This window comes from Taudactylus pleione, unplaced genomic scaffold (genome assembly GCF_031769625.1).
Source record: "Taudactylus pleione unplaced genomic scaffold, aTauple2 ptg000925l, whole genome shotgun sequence".
Classification (NCBI taxonomy): domain Eukaryota; kingdom Metazoa; phylum Chordata; class Amphibia; order Anura; family Myobatrachidae; genus Taudactylus; species Taudactylus pleione.
Window position 1 is genome coordinate 702,709 of NW_028285326.1, and position 20,757 is coordinate 723,465.

A 20,757-nucleotide genomic window follows, 5' to 3' on the forward strand; every position below is an offset into this window, starting at 1 on the left:
GTGAGTGAGCTGACACACCTATAGATGTGATCTTGCTCATCTAGCCTCAATACACCATGCAGCGTGATATGCCTGGGGTGAGTGAGATGACACACCTATAGATCCTTGCTCATCTAGCCTCAATACACCATGCAGCGTGATAGGCCTGGGGTGAGTGAGCTGACACACCTATAGATCCTTGCTCCTCTAGCCTCAATACACCATGCAGCGTGATATGCTTGGGGTGAGTGAGCTGACACACCTATAGATGTGATCTTGCTCATCTAGCCTCAATACACCATGCAGCGTGATATGCCTGGGGTGAGTGAGCTGACACACCTATAGATCCTTGCTCATCTAGCCTCAATACACCATGTAGCATGATATGCCTGGGGTGAGTGAGCTGACACACCTATAGATATGTCCTTGCTCCTCTAGCCTCAATACACCATGCAGCGTGATAAGCCTGGGGTGAGTGAGCTGACACACCTATAGATCCTTGCTCATCTAGCCTCAATACATCATGTAGCGTGATATGCCTAGGGTGAGTGAGCTGACACACCTATAGATGTGATCTTGCTCATCTAGCCTCAATACACCATGCAGCGTGATATGCCTGGGGTGAGTGAGATGACACACCTATAGATCCTTGCTCCTCTAGCCTCAATACACCATGCAGCGTGATATGCCTGGGGTGAGTGAGCTGACACACCTATAGATCCTTGCTCATCTAGCCTCAATACACCATGTAGCGTGATATGCCTGGGGTGAGTGAGCTGACACACCTATAGATGTGATCTTGCTCATCTAGCCTCAATACACCATGCAGCGTGATATGCCTGGGGTGAGTGAGCTGACACACCTATAGATGTGATCTTGCTCATCTAGCCTCAATACACCATGCAGCGTGATATGCCTGGGGTGAGTGAGATGACACCTATAGATCCTTGCTCATCTAGCCTCAATACACCATGCAGCGTGATATGCCTGGGGTGAGTGAGCTGACACACCTATAGATCCTTGCTCCTCTAGCCTCAATACACCATGCAGCGTGATATGCTTGGGGTGAGTGAGCTGACACACCTATAGATCCTTGCTCATCTAGCCTCAATACATCATGTAGCGTGATATGCCTGGGGTGAGTGAGCTGACACACCTATAGATGTGATCTTGCTCATCTAGCCTCAATACACCATGCAGCGTGATATGCCTGGGGTGAGTGAGATGACACACCTATAGATCCTTGCTCCTCTAGCCTCAATACACCATGCAGCGTGATATGCCTGGGGTGAGTGAGCTGACACACCTATAGATCCTTGCTCATCTAGCCTCAATACATCATGTAGCGTGATATGCCTGGGGTGAGTGAGCTGACACACCTATAGATGTGATCTTGCTCATCTAGCCTCAATACACCATGCAGCGTGATATGCCTGGGGTGAGTGAGCTGACACACCTATAGATCCTTGCTCATCTAGCCTCAATACACCATGTAGCGTGATATGCCTGGGGTGAGTGAGCTGACACACCTATAGATGTGATCTTGCTCATCTAGCCTCAATATACCATGCAGCGTGATATGCCTGGGGTGAGTGAGCGGATACACCTATAGATCCTTGCTTCTCTAGCCTCAATACACCATGCAGCGTGATATGCCTGGGGTGAGTGAGATGACACACCTATAGATCCTTGCTCCTCTAGCCTCAATACACCATGCAGCGTGATATGCCTGGGGTGAGTGAGCTGACACACCTATAGATCCTTGCTCATCTAGCCTCAATACACCATGTAGCGTGATATGCCTGGGGTGAGTGAGCTGACACACCTATAGATGTGATCTTGCTCATCTAGCCTCAATACACCATGCAGCGTGATATGCCTGGGGTGAGTGAGATGACACACCTATAGATCCTTGCTCCTCTAGCCTCAATACACCATGCAGCGTGATATTCCTGGGGTGAGTGAGCTGACACACCTATAGATCCTTGCTCATCTAGCCTCAATACATCATGTAGCGTGATATGCCTGGGGTGAGTGAGCTGACACACCTATAGATGTGATCTTGCTCATCTAGCCTCAATACACCATGCAGCGTGATATGCCTGGGGTGAGTGAGCTGACACACCTATAGATGTGATCTTGCTCATCTAGCCTCAATACACCATGCAGCGTGATATGCCTGGGGTGAGTGAGCGGATACACCTATAGATCCTTGCTTCTCTAGCCTCAATACACCATGCAGCGTGATATGCCTGGGGTGAGTGAGATGACACACCTATAGATCCTTGCTCCTCTAGCCTCAATACACCATGCAGCGTGATATGCCTGGGGTGAGTGAGCTGACACACCTATAGATCCTTGCTCATCTAGCCTCAATACACCATGTAGCGTGATATGCCTGGGGTGAGTGAGCTGACACACCTATAGATGTGATCTTGCTCATCTAGCCTCAATACACCATGCAGCGTGATATGCCTGGGGTGAGTGAGCTGACACACCTATAGATCCTTGCTCCTCTAGCCTCAATACACCATGCAGCGTGATATGCCTGGGGTGAGCGAGCTGACACACCTATAGATCCTTGCTCATCTAGCCTCAATACACCATGCAGCGTGATATGCCTGGGGTGAGTGAGCTGACACACCTATAGATGTGATCTTGCTCATCTAGCCTCAATACACCATGTAGCATGATATGCCTGGGGTGAGTGAGCTGACACACCTATAGATATGTCCTTGCTCCTCTAGCCTCAATACACCATGCAGCGTGATATGCCTGGGGTGAGTGAGCTGACACACCTATAGATCCTTGCTCATCTAGCCTCAATACATCATGTAGCGTGATATGCCTGGGGTGAGTGAGCTGACACACCTATAGATGTGATCTTGCTCATCTAGCCTCAATACACCATGCAGCGTGATATGCCTGGGGTGAGTGAGATGACACACCTATAGATCCTTGCTCCTCTAGCCTCAATACACCATGCAGCGTGATATGCCTGGGGTGAGTGAGCTGACACACCTATAGATCCTTGCTCATCTAGCCTCAATACACCATGTACCGTGATATGCCTGGGGTGAGTGAGCTGACACACCTATAGATGTGATCTTGCTCATCTAGCCTCAATACACCATGCAGCGTGATATGCCTGGGGTGAGTGAGCGGACACACCTATAGATCCTTGTTTCTCTAGCCTCAATACACCATGCAGCGTGATATGCCTGGGGTGAGTGAGATGACACACCTATAGATCCTTGCTCCTCTAGCCTCAATACACCATGCAGCGTGATATGCCTGGGGTGAGTGAGCTGACACACCTATAGATCCTTGCTCATCTAGCCTCAATACACCATGTAGCGTGATATGCCTGGGGTGAGTGAGCTGACACACCTATAGATGTGATCTTGCTCATCTAGCCTCAATACACCATGCAGCGTGATATGCCTGGGGTGAGTGAGCTGACACACCTATAGATCCTTGCTCCTCTAGCCTCAATACACCATGCAGCGTGATATGCCTGGGGTGAGCGAGCTGACACACCTATAGATCCTTGCTCATCTAGCCTCAATACACCATGCAGCGTGATATGCCTGGGGTGAGTGAGCTGACACACCTATAGATGTGATCTTGCTCATCTAGCCTCAATACACCATGTAGCATGATATGCCTGCGGTGAGTGAGCTGACTCACCTATAGATATGTCCTTGCTCCTCTAGCCTCAATACACCATGCAGCGTGATATGCCTGAGGTGAGTGAGCTGACACACCTATAGATCCTTGCTCATCTAGCCTCAATACACCATGCAGCGCGATATGCCTGGGGTGAGTGAGCTGACACACCTATAGATGTGATCTTGCTCATCTAGCCTCAATACACCATGCAGCGTGATATGCCTGGGGTGAGTGAGCTGACTCACCTATAGATGTGACCTTGCTCATCTAGCCTCAATACACCATGCAGCGTGATATGCCTGGGGTGAGTGAGCTGACACACCTATAGATCCTTGCTCCTCTAGCCTCAATACACCATGCAGCGTGATATGCCTGGGGTGAGTGAGCTGACACACCTATAGATGTGATCTTGCTCCTCTAGCCTCAATACACCATGCAGCGTGATATGCCTGGGGTGAGTGAGCCGACACACCTATAGATCCTTGCTCATCTAGCCTCAATACACCATGCAGCGTGATATGCCTGGGGTGAGTGAGCTGACACACCTTAAGATCCTTGCTCATCTAGCGTCACTACACCATGCAGCGTGATATGCCTGGGGTGAGTGAGCTGACACACCTATAGATCCTTGCTCATCTAGCCTCAATACATCATGCAGCGTGATATGCCTGGGCTGAGTGAGCTGACACACCTATAGATATGTCCTTGCTCCACTAGCCTCAATACACCATGCAGCGTTATATGCCTGGGGTGAGTGAGCTGACACACCTATAGATCCTTGCTCATCTAGCCTCAATACATCATGCAGCGTGATATGCCTGGGGTGAGTGAGCTGACACACCTATAGATGTGATCTTGCTCATCTAGCCTCAATACACCATGCAGCGTGATATGCCTGGGGTGAGTGAGATGACACACCTATAGATCCTTGCTCATCTAGCCTCAATACAGCATGCAGCGTGATATGCCTGGGGTGAGTGAGCTGACACACCTATAGATCCTTGCTCCTCTAGCCTCAATACACCATGCAGCGTGATATGCCTGGGGTGAGTGAGCTGACACACCTATAGATCCTTGCTCCTCTAGCCTCAATACACCATGCAGCGTGATATGCTTGGGGTGAGTGAGCTGACACACCTATAGATGTGATCTTGCTCATCTAGCCTCAATACACCATGCAGCGTGATATGCCTGGGGTGAGTGAGCTGACACACCTATAGATCCTTGCTCATCTAGCCTCAATACACCATGTAGCATGATGTGCCTGGGGTGAGTGAGCCGACACACCTATAGATATGTCCTTGCTCCTCTAGCCTCAATACACCATGCAGCGTGATAAGCCTGGGGTGAGTGAGCTGACACACCTATAGATCCTTGCTCATCTAGCCTCAATACATCATGTAGCGTGATATGCCTAGGGTGAGTGAGCTGACACACCTATAGATGTGATCTTGCTCATCTAGCCTCAATACACCATGCAGCGTGATATGCCTGGGGTGAGTGAGATGACACACCTATAGATCCTTGCTCCTCTAGCCTCAATACACCATGCAGCGTGATATGCCTGGGGTGAGTGAGCTGACACACCTATAGATCCTTGCTCATCTAGCCTCAATACACCATGTAGCGTGATATGCCTGGGGTGAGTGAGCTGACACACCTATAGATGTGATCTTGCTCATCTAGCCTCAATACACCATGCAGCGTGATATGCCTGGGGTGAGTGAGCTGACACACCTATAGATCCTTGCTCATCTAGCCTCAATACACCATGCAGGGTTATATGCCTGGGGTGAGTGAGCTGACACACCTATAGATCCTTGCTCATCTAGCCTCAATACATCATGCAGCGTGATATGCCTGGGGTGAGTGAGCTGACACACCTATAGATGTGATCTTGCTCATCTAGCCTCAATACACCATGCAGCGTGATATGCCTGGGGTGAGTGAGCTGACTCACCTATAGATATGTCCTTGCTCCTCTAGCCTCAATACACCATGCAGCGTGATATGCCTGAGGTGAGTGAGCTGACACACCTATAGATGTGATCTTGCTCATCTAGCCTCAATACACCATGCAGCGTGATATGCCTGGGGTGAGTGAGCTGACACACCTATAGATCCTTGCTCCTCTAGCCTCAATACATCATGCAGCGTGATATGCCTGGGCTGAGTGAGCTGACACACCTATAGATATGTCCTTGCTCCACTAGCCTCAATACACCATGCAGGGTTATATGCCTGGGGTGAGTGAGCTGACACACCTATAGATCCTTGCTCATCTAGCCTCAATACATCATGCAGCGTGATATGCCTGGGGTGAGTGAGCTGACACACCTATAGATGTGATCTTGCTCATCTAGCCTCAATACACCATGCAGCGTGATATGCCTGGGGTGAGTGAGATGACACACCTATAGATCCTTGCTCCTCTAGCCTCAATACACCATGCAGCGTGATATGCCTGGGGTGAGTGAGCTGACACACCTATAGATCCTTGCTCATCTAGCCTCAATACACCATGTAGCGTGATATGCCTGGGGTGAGTGAGCTGACACACCTATAGATGTGATCTTGCTCATCTATCCTCAATACACCATGCAGCGTGATATGCCTGGGGTGAGTGAGCGGACACACCTATAGATCCTTGCTTCTCTAGCCTCAATACACCATGCAGCGTGATATGCCTGGGGTGAGTGAGATGACACACCTATAGATCCTTGCTCCTCTAGCCTCAATACACCATGCAGCGTGATATGCCTGGGGTGAGTGAGCTGACACACCTATAGATCCTTGCTCATCTAGCCTCAATACATCATGTAGCGTGATATGCCTGGGGTGAGTGAGCTGACACACCTATAGATGTGATCTTGCTCATCTAGCCTCAATACACCATGCAGCGTGATATGCCTGGGGTGAGTGAGATGACACACCTATAGATCCTTGCTCCTCTAGCCTCAATACACCATGCAGCGTGATATGCCTGGGGTGAGTGAGCTGACACACCTATAGATCCTTGCTCATCTAGCCTCAATACACCATGTACCGTGATATTCCTGGGGTGAGTGAGCTGACACACCTATAGATGTGATCTTGCTCATCTAGCCTCAATACACCATGCAGCGTGATATGCCTGGGGTGAGTGAGCGGACACACCTATAGATCCTTGCTTCTCTAGCCTCAATACACCATGCAGCGTGATATGCCTGGGGTGAGTGAGCTGACACACCTATAGATCCTTGCTCCTCTAGCCTCAATACACCATGCAGCGTGATATGCCTGGGGTGAGTGAGCTGACACACCTATAGATGTGATCTTGCTCCTCTAGCCTCAATACACCATGCAGCGTGATATGCCTGGGGTGAGTGAGCCGACACACCTATAGATCCTTGCTCATCTAGCCTCAATACACCATGCAGCGTGATATGCCTGGGGTGAGTGAGCTGACACACCTTAAGATCCTTGCTCATCTAGCGTCACTACACCATGCAGCGTGATATGCCTGGGGTGAGTGAGCTGACACACCTATAGATCCTTGCTCATCTAGCCTCAATACATCATGCAGCGTGATATGCCTGGGCTGAGTGAGCTGACACACCTATAGATATGTCCTTGCTCCACTAGCCTCAATACACCATACAGCGTTATATGCCTGGGGTGAGTGAGCTGACACACCTATAGATCCTTGCTCATCTAGCCTCAATACATCATGCAGCGTGATATGCCTGGGGTGAGTGAGCTGACACACCTATAGATGTGATCTTGTTCATCTAGCCTCAATACACCATGCAGCGTGATATGCCTGGGGTGAGTGAGATGACACACCTATAGATCCTTGCTCATCTAGCCTCAATACACCATGCAGCGTGATATGCCTGGGGTGAGTGAGCTGACACACCTATAGATCCTTGCTCCTCTAGCCTCAATACACCATGCAGCGTGATATGCCTGGGGTGAGTGAGCTGACACACCTATAGATCCTTGCTCCTCTAGCCTCAATACACCATGCAGCGTGATATGCCTGGGGTGAGTGAGCTGACACACCTATAGATGTGATCTTGCTCATCTAGCCTCAATACACCATGTAGCATGATATGCCTGGGGTGAGTGAGCTGACACACCTATAGATATGTCCTTGCTCCTCTAGCCTCAATACACCATGCAGCGTGATAAGCCTGGGGTGAGTGAGCTGACACACCTATAGATCCTTGCTCATCTAGCCTCAATACATCATGTAGCGTGATATGCCTAGGGTGAGTGAGCTGACACACCTATAGATGTGATCTTGCTCATCTAGCCTCAATACACCATGCAGCGTGATATGCCTGGGGTGAGTGAGATGACACACCTATAGATCGTTGCTCCTCTAGCCTCAATACACCATGCAGCGTGATATGCCTGGGGTGAGTGAGCTGACACACCTATAGATCCTTGCTCATCTAGCCTCAATACACCATGCAGCGTGATATGCCTGGGGTGAGTGAGATGACACCTATAGATCCTTGCTCATCTAGCCTCAATACACCATGCAGCGTGATATGCCTGGGGTGAGTGAGCTGACACACCTATAGATCCTTGCTCCTCTAGCCTCAATACACCATGCAGCGTGATATGCTTGGGGTGAGTGAGCTGACACACCTATAGATGTGATCTTGCTCATCTAGCCTCAATACACCATGCAGCGTGATATGCCTGGGGTGAGTGAGCTGACACACCTATAGATCCTTGCTCATCTAGCCTCAATACATCATGTAGCGTGATATGCCTGGGGTGAGTGAGCTGACACACCTATAGATGTGATCTTGCTCATCTAGCCTCAATACACCATGCAGCGTGATATGCCTGGGGTGAGTGAGATGACACACCTATAGATCCTTGCTCCTCTAGCCTCAATACACCATGCAGCGTGATATGCCTGGGGTGAGTGAGCTGACACACCTATAGATCCTTGCTCATCTAGCCTCAATACACCATGTAGCGTGATATGCCTGGGGTGAGTGAGCTGACACACCTATAGATGTGATCTTGCTCATCTAGCCTCAATACACCATACAGCGTGATATGCCTGGGGTGAGTGAGCTGACACACCTATAGATCCTTGCTCCTCTAGCCTCAATACACCATGCAGCGTGATATGCCTGGGGTGAGCGAGCTGACACACCTATAGATCCTTGCTCATCTAGCCTCAATACACCATGCAGCGTGATATGCCTGGGGTGAGTGAGCTGACACACCTATAGATGTGATCTTGCTCATCTAGCCTCAATACACCATGTAGCATGATATGCCTGGGGTGAGTGAGCTGACACACCTATAGATATGTCCTTGCTCCTCTAGCCTCAATACACCATGCAGCGTGATATGCCTGGGGTGAGTGAGCTGACACACCTATAGATCCTTGCTCATCTAGCCTCAATACATCATGTAGCGTGATATGCCTGGGGTGAGTGAGCTGACACACCTATAGATGTGATCTTGCTCATCTAGCCTCAATACACCATGCAGCGTGATATGCCTGGGGTGAGTGAGATGACACACCTATAGATCCTTGCTCCTCTAGCCTCAATACACCATGCAGCGTGATATGCCTGGGGTGAGTGAGCTGACACACCTATAGATCCTTGCTCATCTAGCCTCAATACACCATGTACCGTGATATGCCTGGGGTGAGTGAGCTGACACACCTATAGATGTGATCTTGCTCATCTAGCCTCAATACACCATGCAGCGTGATATGCCTGGGGTGAGTGAGCGGACACACCTATAGATCCTTGCTTCTCTAGCCTCAATACACCATGCAGCGTGATATGCCTGGGGTGAGTGAGATGACACACCTATAGATCCTTGCTCCTCTAGCCTCAATACACCATGCAGCGTGATATGCCTGGGGTGAGTGAGCTGACACACCTATAGATCCTTGCTCATCTAGCCTCAATACACCATGTAGCGTGATATGCCTGGGGTGAGTGAGCTGACACACCTATAGATGTGATCTTGCTCATCTAGCCTCAATACACCATGCAGCGTGATATGCCTGGGGTGAGTGAGCTGACACACCTATAGATCCTTGCTCCTCTAGCCTCAATACACCATGCAGCGTGATATGCCTGGGGTGAGCGAGCTGACACACCTATAGATCCTTGCTCATCTAGCCTCAATACACCATGCAGCGTGATATGCCTGGGGTGAGTGAGCTGACACACCTATAGATGTGATCTTGCTCATCTAGCCTCAATACACCATGTAGCATGATATGCCTGCGGTGAGTGAGCTGACTCACCTATAGATATGTCCTTGCTCCTCTAGCCTCAATACACCATGCAGCGTGATATGCCTGAGGTGAGTGAGCTGACACACCTATAGATCCTTGCTCATCTAGCCTCAATACACCATGCAGCGCGATATGCCTGGGGTGAGTGAGCTGACTCACCTATAGATGTGACCTTGCTCATCTAGCCTCAATACACCATGCAGCGTGATATGCCTGGGGTGAGTGAGCTGACACACCTATAGATCCTTGCTCCTCTAGCCTCAATACACCATGCAGCGTGATATGCCTGGGGTGAGTGAGCTGACACACCTATAGATGTGATCTTGCTCCTCTAGCCTCAATACACCATGCAGCGTGATATGCCTGGGGTGAGTGAGCCGACACACCTATAGATCCTTGCTCATCTAGCCTCAATACACCATGCAGCGTGATATGCCTGGGGTGAGTGAGCTGACACACCTTAAGATCCTTGCTCATCTAGCGTCACTACACCATGCAGCGTGATATGCCTGGGGTGAGTGAGCTGACACACCTATAGATCCTTGCTCATCTAGCCTCAATACATCATGCAGCGTGATATGCCTGGGCTGAGTGAGCTGACACACCTATAGATATGTCCTTGCTCCACTAGCCTCAATACACCATGCAGCGTTATATGCCTGGGGTGAGTGAGCTGACACACCTATAGATCCTTGCTCATCTAGCCTCAATACATCATGCAGCGTGATATGCCTGGGGTGAGTGAGCTGACACACCTATAGATGTGATCTTGCTCATCTAGCCTCAATACACCATGCAGCGTGATATGCCTGGGGTGAGTGAGATGACACACCTATAGATCCTTGCTCATCTAGCCTCAATACACCATGCAGCGTGATATGCCTGGGGTGAGTGAGCTGACACACCTATAGATCCTTGCTCCTCAAGCCTCAATACACCATGCAGCGTGATATGCCTGGGGTGAGTGAGCTGACACACCTATAGATCCTTGCTCCTCTAGCCTCAATACACCATGCAGCGTGATATGCTTGGGGTGAGTGAGCTGACACACCTATAGATGTGATCTTGCTCATCTAGCCTCAATACACCATGCAGCGTGATATGCCTGGGGTGAGTGAGCTGACACACCTATAGATCCTTGCTCATCTAGCCTCAATACACCATGTAGCATGATGTGCCTGGGGTGAGTGAGCTGACACACCTATAGATATGTCCTTGCTCCTCTAGCCTCAATACACCATGCAGCGTGATAAGCCTGGGGTGAGTGAGCTGACACACCTATAGATCCTTGCTCATCTAGCCTCAATACATCATGTAGCGTGATATGCCTAGGGTGAGTGAGCTGACACACCTATAGATGTGATCTTGCTCATCTAGCCTCAATACACCATGCAGCGTGATATGCCTGGGGTGAGTGAGATGACACACCTATAGATCCTTGCTCCTCTAGCCTCAATACACCATGCAGCGTGATATGCCTGGGGTGAGTGAGCTGACACACCTATAGATCCTTGCTCATCTAGCCTCAATACACCATGTAGCGTGATATGCCTGGGGTGAGTGAGCTGACACACCTATAGATGTGATCTTGCTCATCTAGCCTCAATACACCATGCAGCGTGATATGCCTGGGGTGAGTGAGCTGACACACCTATAGATGTGATCTTGCTCATCTAGCCTCAATACACCATGCAGCGTGATATGCCTGGGGTGAGTGAGATAACACCTATAGATCCTTGCTCATCTAGCCTCAATACACCATGCAGCGTGATATGCCTGGGGTGAGTGAGCTGACACACCTATAGATCCTTGCTCCTCTAGCCTCAATACACCATGCAGCGTGATATGCTTGGGGTGAGTGAGCTGACACACCTATAGATGTGATCTTGCTCATCTAGCCTCAATACACCATGCAGCGTGATATGCCTGGGGTGAGTGAGCTGACACACCTATAGATCCTTGCTCATCTAGCCTCAATACATCATGTAGCGTGATATGCCTGGGGTGAGTGAGCTGACACACCTATAGATGTGATCTTGCTCATCTAGCCTCAATACACCATGCAGCGTGATATGCCTGGGGTGAGTGAGATGACACACCTATAGATCCTTGCTCCTCTAGCCTCAATACACCATGCAGCGTGATATGCCTGGGGTGAGTGAGCTGACACACCTATAGATCCTTGCTCATCTAGCCTCAATACACCATGTAGCGTGATATGCCTGGGGTGAGTGAGCTGACACACCTATAGATGTGATCTTGCTCATCTAGCCTCAATACACCATGCAGCGTGATATGCCTGGGGTGAGTGAGCGGACACACCTATAGATCCTTGCTTCTCTAGCCTCAATACACCATGCAGCGTGATATGCCTGGGGTGAGTGAGATGACACACCTATAGATGTGATCTTGCTCATCTAGCCTCAATACACCATGCAGCGTGATATGCCTGGGGTGAGTGAGCTGACTCACCTATAGATATGTCCTTGCTCCTCTAGCCTCAATACACCATGCAGCGTGATATGCCTGAGGTGAGTGAGCTGACACACCTATAGATGTGATCTTGCTCATCTAGCCTCAATACACCATGCAGCGTGATATGCCTGGGGTGAGCGAGCTGACACACCTATAGATCCTTGCTCATCTAGCCTCAATACACCATGCAGCGTGATATGCCTGGGGTGAGTGAGCTGACACACCTATAGATGTGATCTTGCTCATCTAGCCTCAATACACCATGTAGCATGATATGCCTGCGGTGAGTGAGCTGACTCACCTATAGATATGTCCTTGCTCCTCTAGCCTCAATACACCATGCAGCGTGATATGCCTGGGGTGAGTGAGCTGACACACCTATAGATCCTTGCTCATCTAGCCTCAATACACCATGTAGCGTGATATGCCTGGGGTGAGTGAGCTGACACACCTATAGATGTGATCTTGCTCATCTAGCCTCAATACACCATGCAGCGTGATATGCCTGGGGTGAGTGAGCTGACACACCTATAGATCCTTGCTCCTCTAGCCTCAATACACCATGCAGCGTGATATGCCTGGGGTGAGCGAGCTGACACACCTATAGATCCTTGCTCATCTAGCCTCAATACACCATGCAGCGTGATATGCCTGGGGTGAGTGAGCTGACACACCTATAGATGTGATCTTGCTCATCTAGCCTCAATACACCATGTAGCATGATATGCCTGCGGTGAGTGAGCTGACTCACCTATAGATATGTCCTTGCTCCTCTAGCCTCAATACACCATGCAGCGTGATATGCCTGAGGTGAGTGAGCTGACACACCTATAGATGTGATCTTGCTCATCTAGCCTCAATACACCATGCAGCGTGATATGCCTGGGGTGAGTGAGCTGACTCACCTATAGATGTGACCTTGCTCATCTAGCCTCAATACACCATGCAGCGTGATATGCCTGGGGTGAGTGAGCTGACACACCTATAGATCCTTGCTCCTCTAGCCTCAATACACCATGCAGCGTGATATGCCTGGGGTGAGTGAGATGACACACCTATAGATCCTTGCTCCTCTAGCCTCAATACACCATGAAGCGTGATATGCCTGGGGTGAGTGAGCTGACACACCTATAGATCCTTGCTCATCTAGCCTCAATACATCATGCAGCGTGATATGCCTGGGGTGAGTGAGCTGACACACCTATAGATGTGATCTTGCTCATCTAGCCTCAATACACCATGCAGCGTGATATGCCTGGGGTGAGTGAGATGACACACCTATAGATCCTTGCTCATCTAGCCTCAATACACCATGCAGCGTGATATGCCTGGGGTGAGTGAGCTGACACACCTATAGATCCTTGCTCCTCTAGCCTCAATACACCATGCAGCGTGATATGCCTGGGGTGAGTGAGCTGACACACCTATAGATCCTTGCTCCTCTAGCCTCAATACACCATGCAGCGTGATATGCTTGGGGTGAGTGAGCTGACACACCTATAGATCCTTGCTCCTCTAGCCTCAATACACCATGCAGCGTGATATGCTTGGGGTGAGTGAGCTGACACACCTATAGATGTGATCTTGCTCATCTAGGCTCAATACACCATGCAGCGTGATATGCCTGGGGTGAGTGAGCTGACACACCTATAGATCCTTGCTCATCTAGCCTCAATACACCATGTAGTATGATATGCCTGGGGTGAGTGAGCTGACACACCTATAGATATGTCCTTGCTCCTCTAGCCTCAATACACCAGGTAGCGTGATATGCCTGTGGTGAGTGAGCTGACACACCTATAGATGTGATCTTGCTCATCTAGCCTCAATACACCATGCAGCGTGATATGCCTGGGGTGAGTGAGCTGACACACCTATAGATCCTTGCTTCTCTAGCCTCAATACACCATGCAGCGTGATATGCCTGGGGTGAGTGAGATGACACACCTATAGATCCTTGCTCCTCTAGCCTCAATACACCATGCAGCGTGATATGCCTGGGGTGAGTGAGCTGACACACCTATAGATCCTTGCTCATCTAGCCTCAATACACCATGTAGCGTGACATGCCTGGGGTGAGTGAGCTGACACACCTATAGATGTGATCTTGCTCATCTAGCCTCAATACACCATGCAGCGTGATATGCCTGGGGTGAGTGAGCTGACACACCTATAGATCCTTGCTCCTCTAGCCTCAATACACCATGCAGCGTGATATGCCTGGGGTGAGCGAGCTGACACACCTATAGTTCCTTGCTCATCTAGCCTCAATACACCATGCAGCGTGATATGCCTGGGGTGAGTGAGCTGACACACCTATAGATGTGATCTTACTCATCTAGCCTCAATACACCATGCAGCGTGATATGCCTGGGGTGAGTGAGCTGACCCACCTATAGATCCTTGCTCATCTAGCCTCAATACACCATGCAGCGTGATATGCCTGGGGTGAGTGAGCTGACACACCTATAGATGTGATCTTGCTCATCTAGCCTCAATACACCATGCAGCGTGATATGCCAGGGGTGAGTGAGCCGTCGCCCAAATCTGCTAGTGCCTACATCTTTTTTCCCAGAAAATATGTGCAAGTCACAATGCGATTAGACTGGGACGCACCAGGAGACTGTGCTGATTAATTTGATATGTGACACTTGTATATCTGTGTGTGATTGTCATGGAGAATAGCTGTGACTGCTGCATTGTAGCACTTCATATGCTGACTGAGAGACTCACAGTGCTACATGTTTAAACAGCGCGGTTTCCTGGTGTGTCCTAGTCGCATCGCATTCTGAGTTAGACAGATTTTCTGCAAAATAGCCATGCAGCACTAGCAGGGTCTCATGGGACCAGGTGCGCCGAAAGGGGATTCTCCGGCACAGAGGGGATTATCCGGCACAGAGGGGATGCCCCGGTTAAAGAGTATGCTCCGTCACAAAGGGGATGCTCCGGCACAGAGGGCATGCTCAGAGGGGATGCCCCGGCACAGAGGGGATACCCCGGCACAGAGGAAATGATTCGGCACAGTGGGGATTCTCTGGCACAGAGGGGATGCCCCGGCACAGAGGGAATGATCCGGCACAGAGGGGATGCTCAGAGGGGATGCCCCGGCACAGAGGGAATTATCTGGCACAGTGGGGATTCTCTGGCACAGAGGGGATGATCCGGCACAGAGGGGATGCTCAGAGGGGATGCCCCGGCACAGAGGGAATGATCTGGCACAGTGGGGATTCTCTGGCACAGAGGGGATGCCCCGCACAGTTGGGGTTCTCTGGCACAGAGGGGATGCCCGGCACAGTGGGGATTCTCTGGCACAGAGGGAATGATCCGGCACAGAGGGGTTCTCTGGCACAGAGGGGATGCCCCGGCACAGAGGGAATGATCCGGCACAGAGAGGATTCTCTGGCACAGAGGGAATGATCCGCACAGATGGAATGCTCTGGCACAGTGGGGATTCTCTGGCACAGAGGGAATGATCCGGCACAGAGGGGATGCTCAGAGGGGATGCCCCGGCACAGAGGAAATGATTCGGCACAGTGGGGATTCTCTGGCACAGAGGGGATGCCCCGGCACAGAGGGAATGATCCGGCACAGAGGGGATGCTCAGAGGGGATGCCCCGGCACAGAGGGAATGATCTGGCACAGAGGGGATGCCCGGCACAGTGGGGATTCTCTGGCACAGAGGGAATGATCCGGCACAGAGGGGATTCTCTGGCACAGAGGGGATGCCCCGGCACAGAGGGGATGCCCCGGCACAGAGGGAATGATCCGGCACAGAGAGGATTCTCTGGCACAGAGGGAATGATCCGCACAGAGGGAATGCTCTGGCACAGTGGGGATTCTCTGGCACAGAGGGAATGATCTGGCACAGTGGGGATTCTCTGGCACAGAGGGGATTCTCTGGCACAGAGGGGATGCCCGGAACAGTGGGGATTCTCTGGCACAGAGGGAATGATCCGGCACAGAGGGGATTCTCCGGCACAGAGGGGATGCCCCGGCACAGAGGGGATGCCCCGGCACAGAGGGAATGCTGCAGCACAGAGGGGATGCCCCGGCACAGAGGGGATGCCCCGGCACAGAGGGGATGCCCCGGCATAGAGGGGATTCTCTGGCACAGAGGGAATGATCTGGCACAGAGGGAATGATCCGGCACAGTGGAGATTCTCTGGCACAGAGGGAATGATCCGGCACAGAGGGGATGCCCCGACACAGAGGGGATGCCCCGACACAGAGGGGATTCTCTGGCACAGAGGGGATGATCCGGCACAGAGGGGATGATCCGGCACAGAGGGGAGCCCCGGCACAGAGGGGATGCCCCGGCACAGAGGGAATGATCCGGCACAGAGGGAATTCTCTGACACAGTGGAGATTCTCTGGCACAGAGGGAATGATCCGGCACAGAGGGGATTCTCTGGCACAGAGGGGATGCCCCGGCACAGAGGGGATGCATCTACACTAACAACTGAAGAGGTAGGAATCAGTGAGGGGTTGACGCTGCGGGCTATGCTGACCTGGAAATAAGAATACATTTAGCACCAAATATAAAGATTGACATGCTGTGGCGTTTAGGGGGCGTGGCTGGTCACCATTCCTGGATACGGGGGGGTCGCTCCTGTTTTCCAGGCAGGATGAGGCCAGGGTCTGCGTCGCAGATTACCTGGCCTAGCAAGTGACCCAGCACCGGCCAGGTTACACAGCCTGGTCAGCGGAGCATCGGTTGCGATTACACCTCCTGCATGTACATTTTGTTGGATGGTATCACATAGCTGCTTCTGTACGGCCGGGCAATACCATTCATCTCTGAATCAAGCTCAAAGACCAAGTTAATGTCTATGCCCTTGGCTGTTTTTCATACTGTTTGTCTGTGTGTACGAGCCCTGAAAGAAACACTCACAGGAGAAATACTATACACAAGGAATCAGAGCACAACGACAAATACTAATCTATACTATGAATCGTACTGTACCTCCTCTAATGGGGTGATGGAGGAACTTTCCCCACCGTAGTATGGGTTCCTGTCCATGTGTAGGACTTTCTTTCCATTAACAGACATTATACCAGACAAGATGCATTCCTGTAAAGAGAGCGACATATACATAGCACTGAGAGGCAGTATATAACAATCCGTACATTCATCTACATTCACATAAAGGGCGACATATACATAGCACTGACAGGCAGTATATAACAATCCGTACATTCATCTGCATTCACATAAAGGGCGACATATACATAGCACTGACAGGCAGTATATAACTATCTGTACATTCATCTGCATTCACATAAAGGGCGAGATATACATAGCACTGACAGGCAGTATATAACTATCTGTACATTCATCTGCATTCACATAAAGGGTGACATATACATAGCACTGACAGGCAGTATATAACTATCTGTACATTCATCTGCATTCACATAAAGGGCGACATATACATAGCACTGACAGGCAGTATATAACTATCTGTACATTCATCTGCATTCACATAAAGGGCGACATATACATAGCACTGACAGGCAGTATATAACAATCCGTACATTCATCTGCATTCACATAAAGGGCGACATATACATAGCACTCACAGGCAGTATATAACTATCTGTACATTCATCTGCATTCACATAAAGGGCGACATATACATAGCACTGACAGGCAGTATATAACTATCCGTACATTCATCTGCATTCACATAAAGGGCGACATATACATAGCACTGACAGGCAGTATATAACTATCTGTACATTCATCTACATTCACATAAAGGGCGACATATACATAGCACTGACAGGCAGTATATAACTATCTGTACATTCATCTACATTCATATAAAGGGCGACATATACATAGCACTGACAGGCAGTATATAACAATCTGTACATTCATCTGCATTCACATAAAGGGCGACATATACATAGCACTGACAGGCAGTATATAACTATCTGTACATACATCTGCATTCACATAAAGGGCGACATATACATAGCACTGACAGGCAGTATATAACTATCTGTACATTCATCTACATTCACATAAAGGGCGACATATACATAGCACTGACAGGCAGTATATAACTATCTGTACATTCATCTACATTCACATAAAGGGCGACATATACATAGCACCGACAGGCAGTATATAACAATCCGTACATTCATCTGCATTCACATAAAGGGCGACATATACATAGCACTGAGAGGCAGTATATAACTATCTGTACATTCATCTGCATTCACATAAAGGGCGACATATACATAGCACTGACAGGCAGTATATAACTATCTGTACATTCATCTGCATTCACATAAAGGGCGACATATACATAGCACTGACAGGCAGTATATAACTATCTGTAAATTCATCTACATTCACATATAGGGCGACATATACATAGCACTGACAGGCAGTATATAACTATCTGTACATTCATCTGCATTCACATAAAGGGCGACATATACATAGCACTGACAGGCAGTATATAACTATCCGTACATTCATCTGCATTCACATAAAGGGCGACATATACATAGCACTGACAGGCAGTATATAACTATCCGTACATACATCTACATTCACATAAAGGGCGACATATACATAGCACTGACAGGCAGTATATAACTATCTGTACATTCATCTGCATTCACATAAAGGGCGACATATACATAGCACTGACAGGCAGTATATAACTATCTGTACATACATCTGCATTCACATAAAGGGCGACATATACATAGCACTGACAGGCAGTATATAACTATCTGTACATTCATCTGCATTCACATAAAGGGCGACATATACATAGCACTGACAGGCAGTATATAACTATCTGTACATTCATCTGCATTCACATAAAGGGCGACATATACATAGCACTGACAGGCAGTATATAACTATCTGTACATTCATCTGCATTCACATAAAGGGCGACATATACATAGCACTGACAGGCAGTATATAACTATCTGTACATACATCTACATTCACATAAAGGGCGACATATACATAGCACTGACAGGCAGTATATAACTATCTGTACATTCATCTGCATTCACATAAAGGGCGACATATACATAGCACTGACAGGCAGTATATAACTATCTGTACATACATCTGCATTCACATAAAGGGCGACATATACATAGCACTCACAGGCAGTATATAACTATCTGTACATTAATCTGCATTCACATAAAGGGCGACATATACATAGCACTGACAGGCAGTGTATAACTATCTGTACATACATCTGCATTCACATAAAGGGCGACATATACATAGCACTGACAGGCAGTATATAACTATCTGTACATTCATCTGCATTCACATAAAGGGCGACATATACATAGCACTGACAGGCAGTATATAACTATCTGTACATTCATCTGCATTCACATAAAGGGCGACATATACATAGCACTGACAGGCAGTATATAACTATCTGTACATACATCTACATTCACATAAAGGGCGACATATACATAGCACTGACAGGCAGTATATAACTATCTGTACATACATCTACATTCACATAAAGGGCGACATATACATAGCACTGACAGGCAGTATATAACTATCTGTACATTCATCTGCATTCACATAAAGGGCGACATATACATAGCACTGACAGGCAGTATATAACTATCTGTACATACATCTACATTCACATAAAGGGCGACATATACATAGCACTGACAGGCAGTATATAACTATCTGTACATTCATCTGCATTCACATAAAGGGCGACATATACATAGCACTGACAGGCAGTATATAACTATCTGTACATTCATCTGCATTCACATAAAGGGCGACATATACATAGCACTGAGAGGCAGTATATAACTATCTGTACATTCATCTGCATTCACATAAAGGGCGACATATACATAGCACTGACAGGCAGTATATAACTATCCGTACATTCATCTGCATTCACATAAAGGGCGAGATATACATAGCACTGACAGGCAGTATATAACTATCCGTACATTCATCTGCATTCACATAAAGGGCGAGATATACATAGCACTGACAGGCAGTATATAACTATCTGTACATTCATCTGCATTCACATAAAGGGCGACATATACATAGCACTGACAGGCAGTATATAACTATCTGTACATACATCTACATTCACATAAAGGGCGACATATACATAGCACTGAGAGGCAGTATATAACTATCTGTACATTCATCTGCATTCACATAAAGGGTGACATATACATAGCACTGACAGGCAGTATATAACTATCTGTACATTCATCTGCATTCACATAAAGGGCGACATATACATAGCACTGACAGGCAGTATATAACTATCCGTACATTCATCTGCATTCACATAAAGGGCGAGATATACATA

The 20,757-nt window shown here is 48.8% G+C and overlaps 1 protein-coding gene across 1 annotated transcript in view; it reads right to left on the reverse strand.

The window, feature by feature from the left end:
• The window catches only part of GDI1 (GDP dissociation inhibitor 1), a 108,951-nt gene that overhangs the window by 72,526 nt on the left and 15,668 nt on the right, over positions 1-20,757 (reverse strand). The window contains exon 2 of the mRNA XM_088459659.1: positions 17,361-17,468. Coding sequence (XP_088315785.1) covers positions 17,361-17,468 — 108 coding nt within the window. The remainder of the gene's footprint in view (positions 1-17,360; positions 17,469-20,757) is intronic.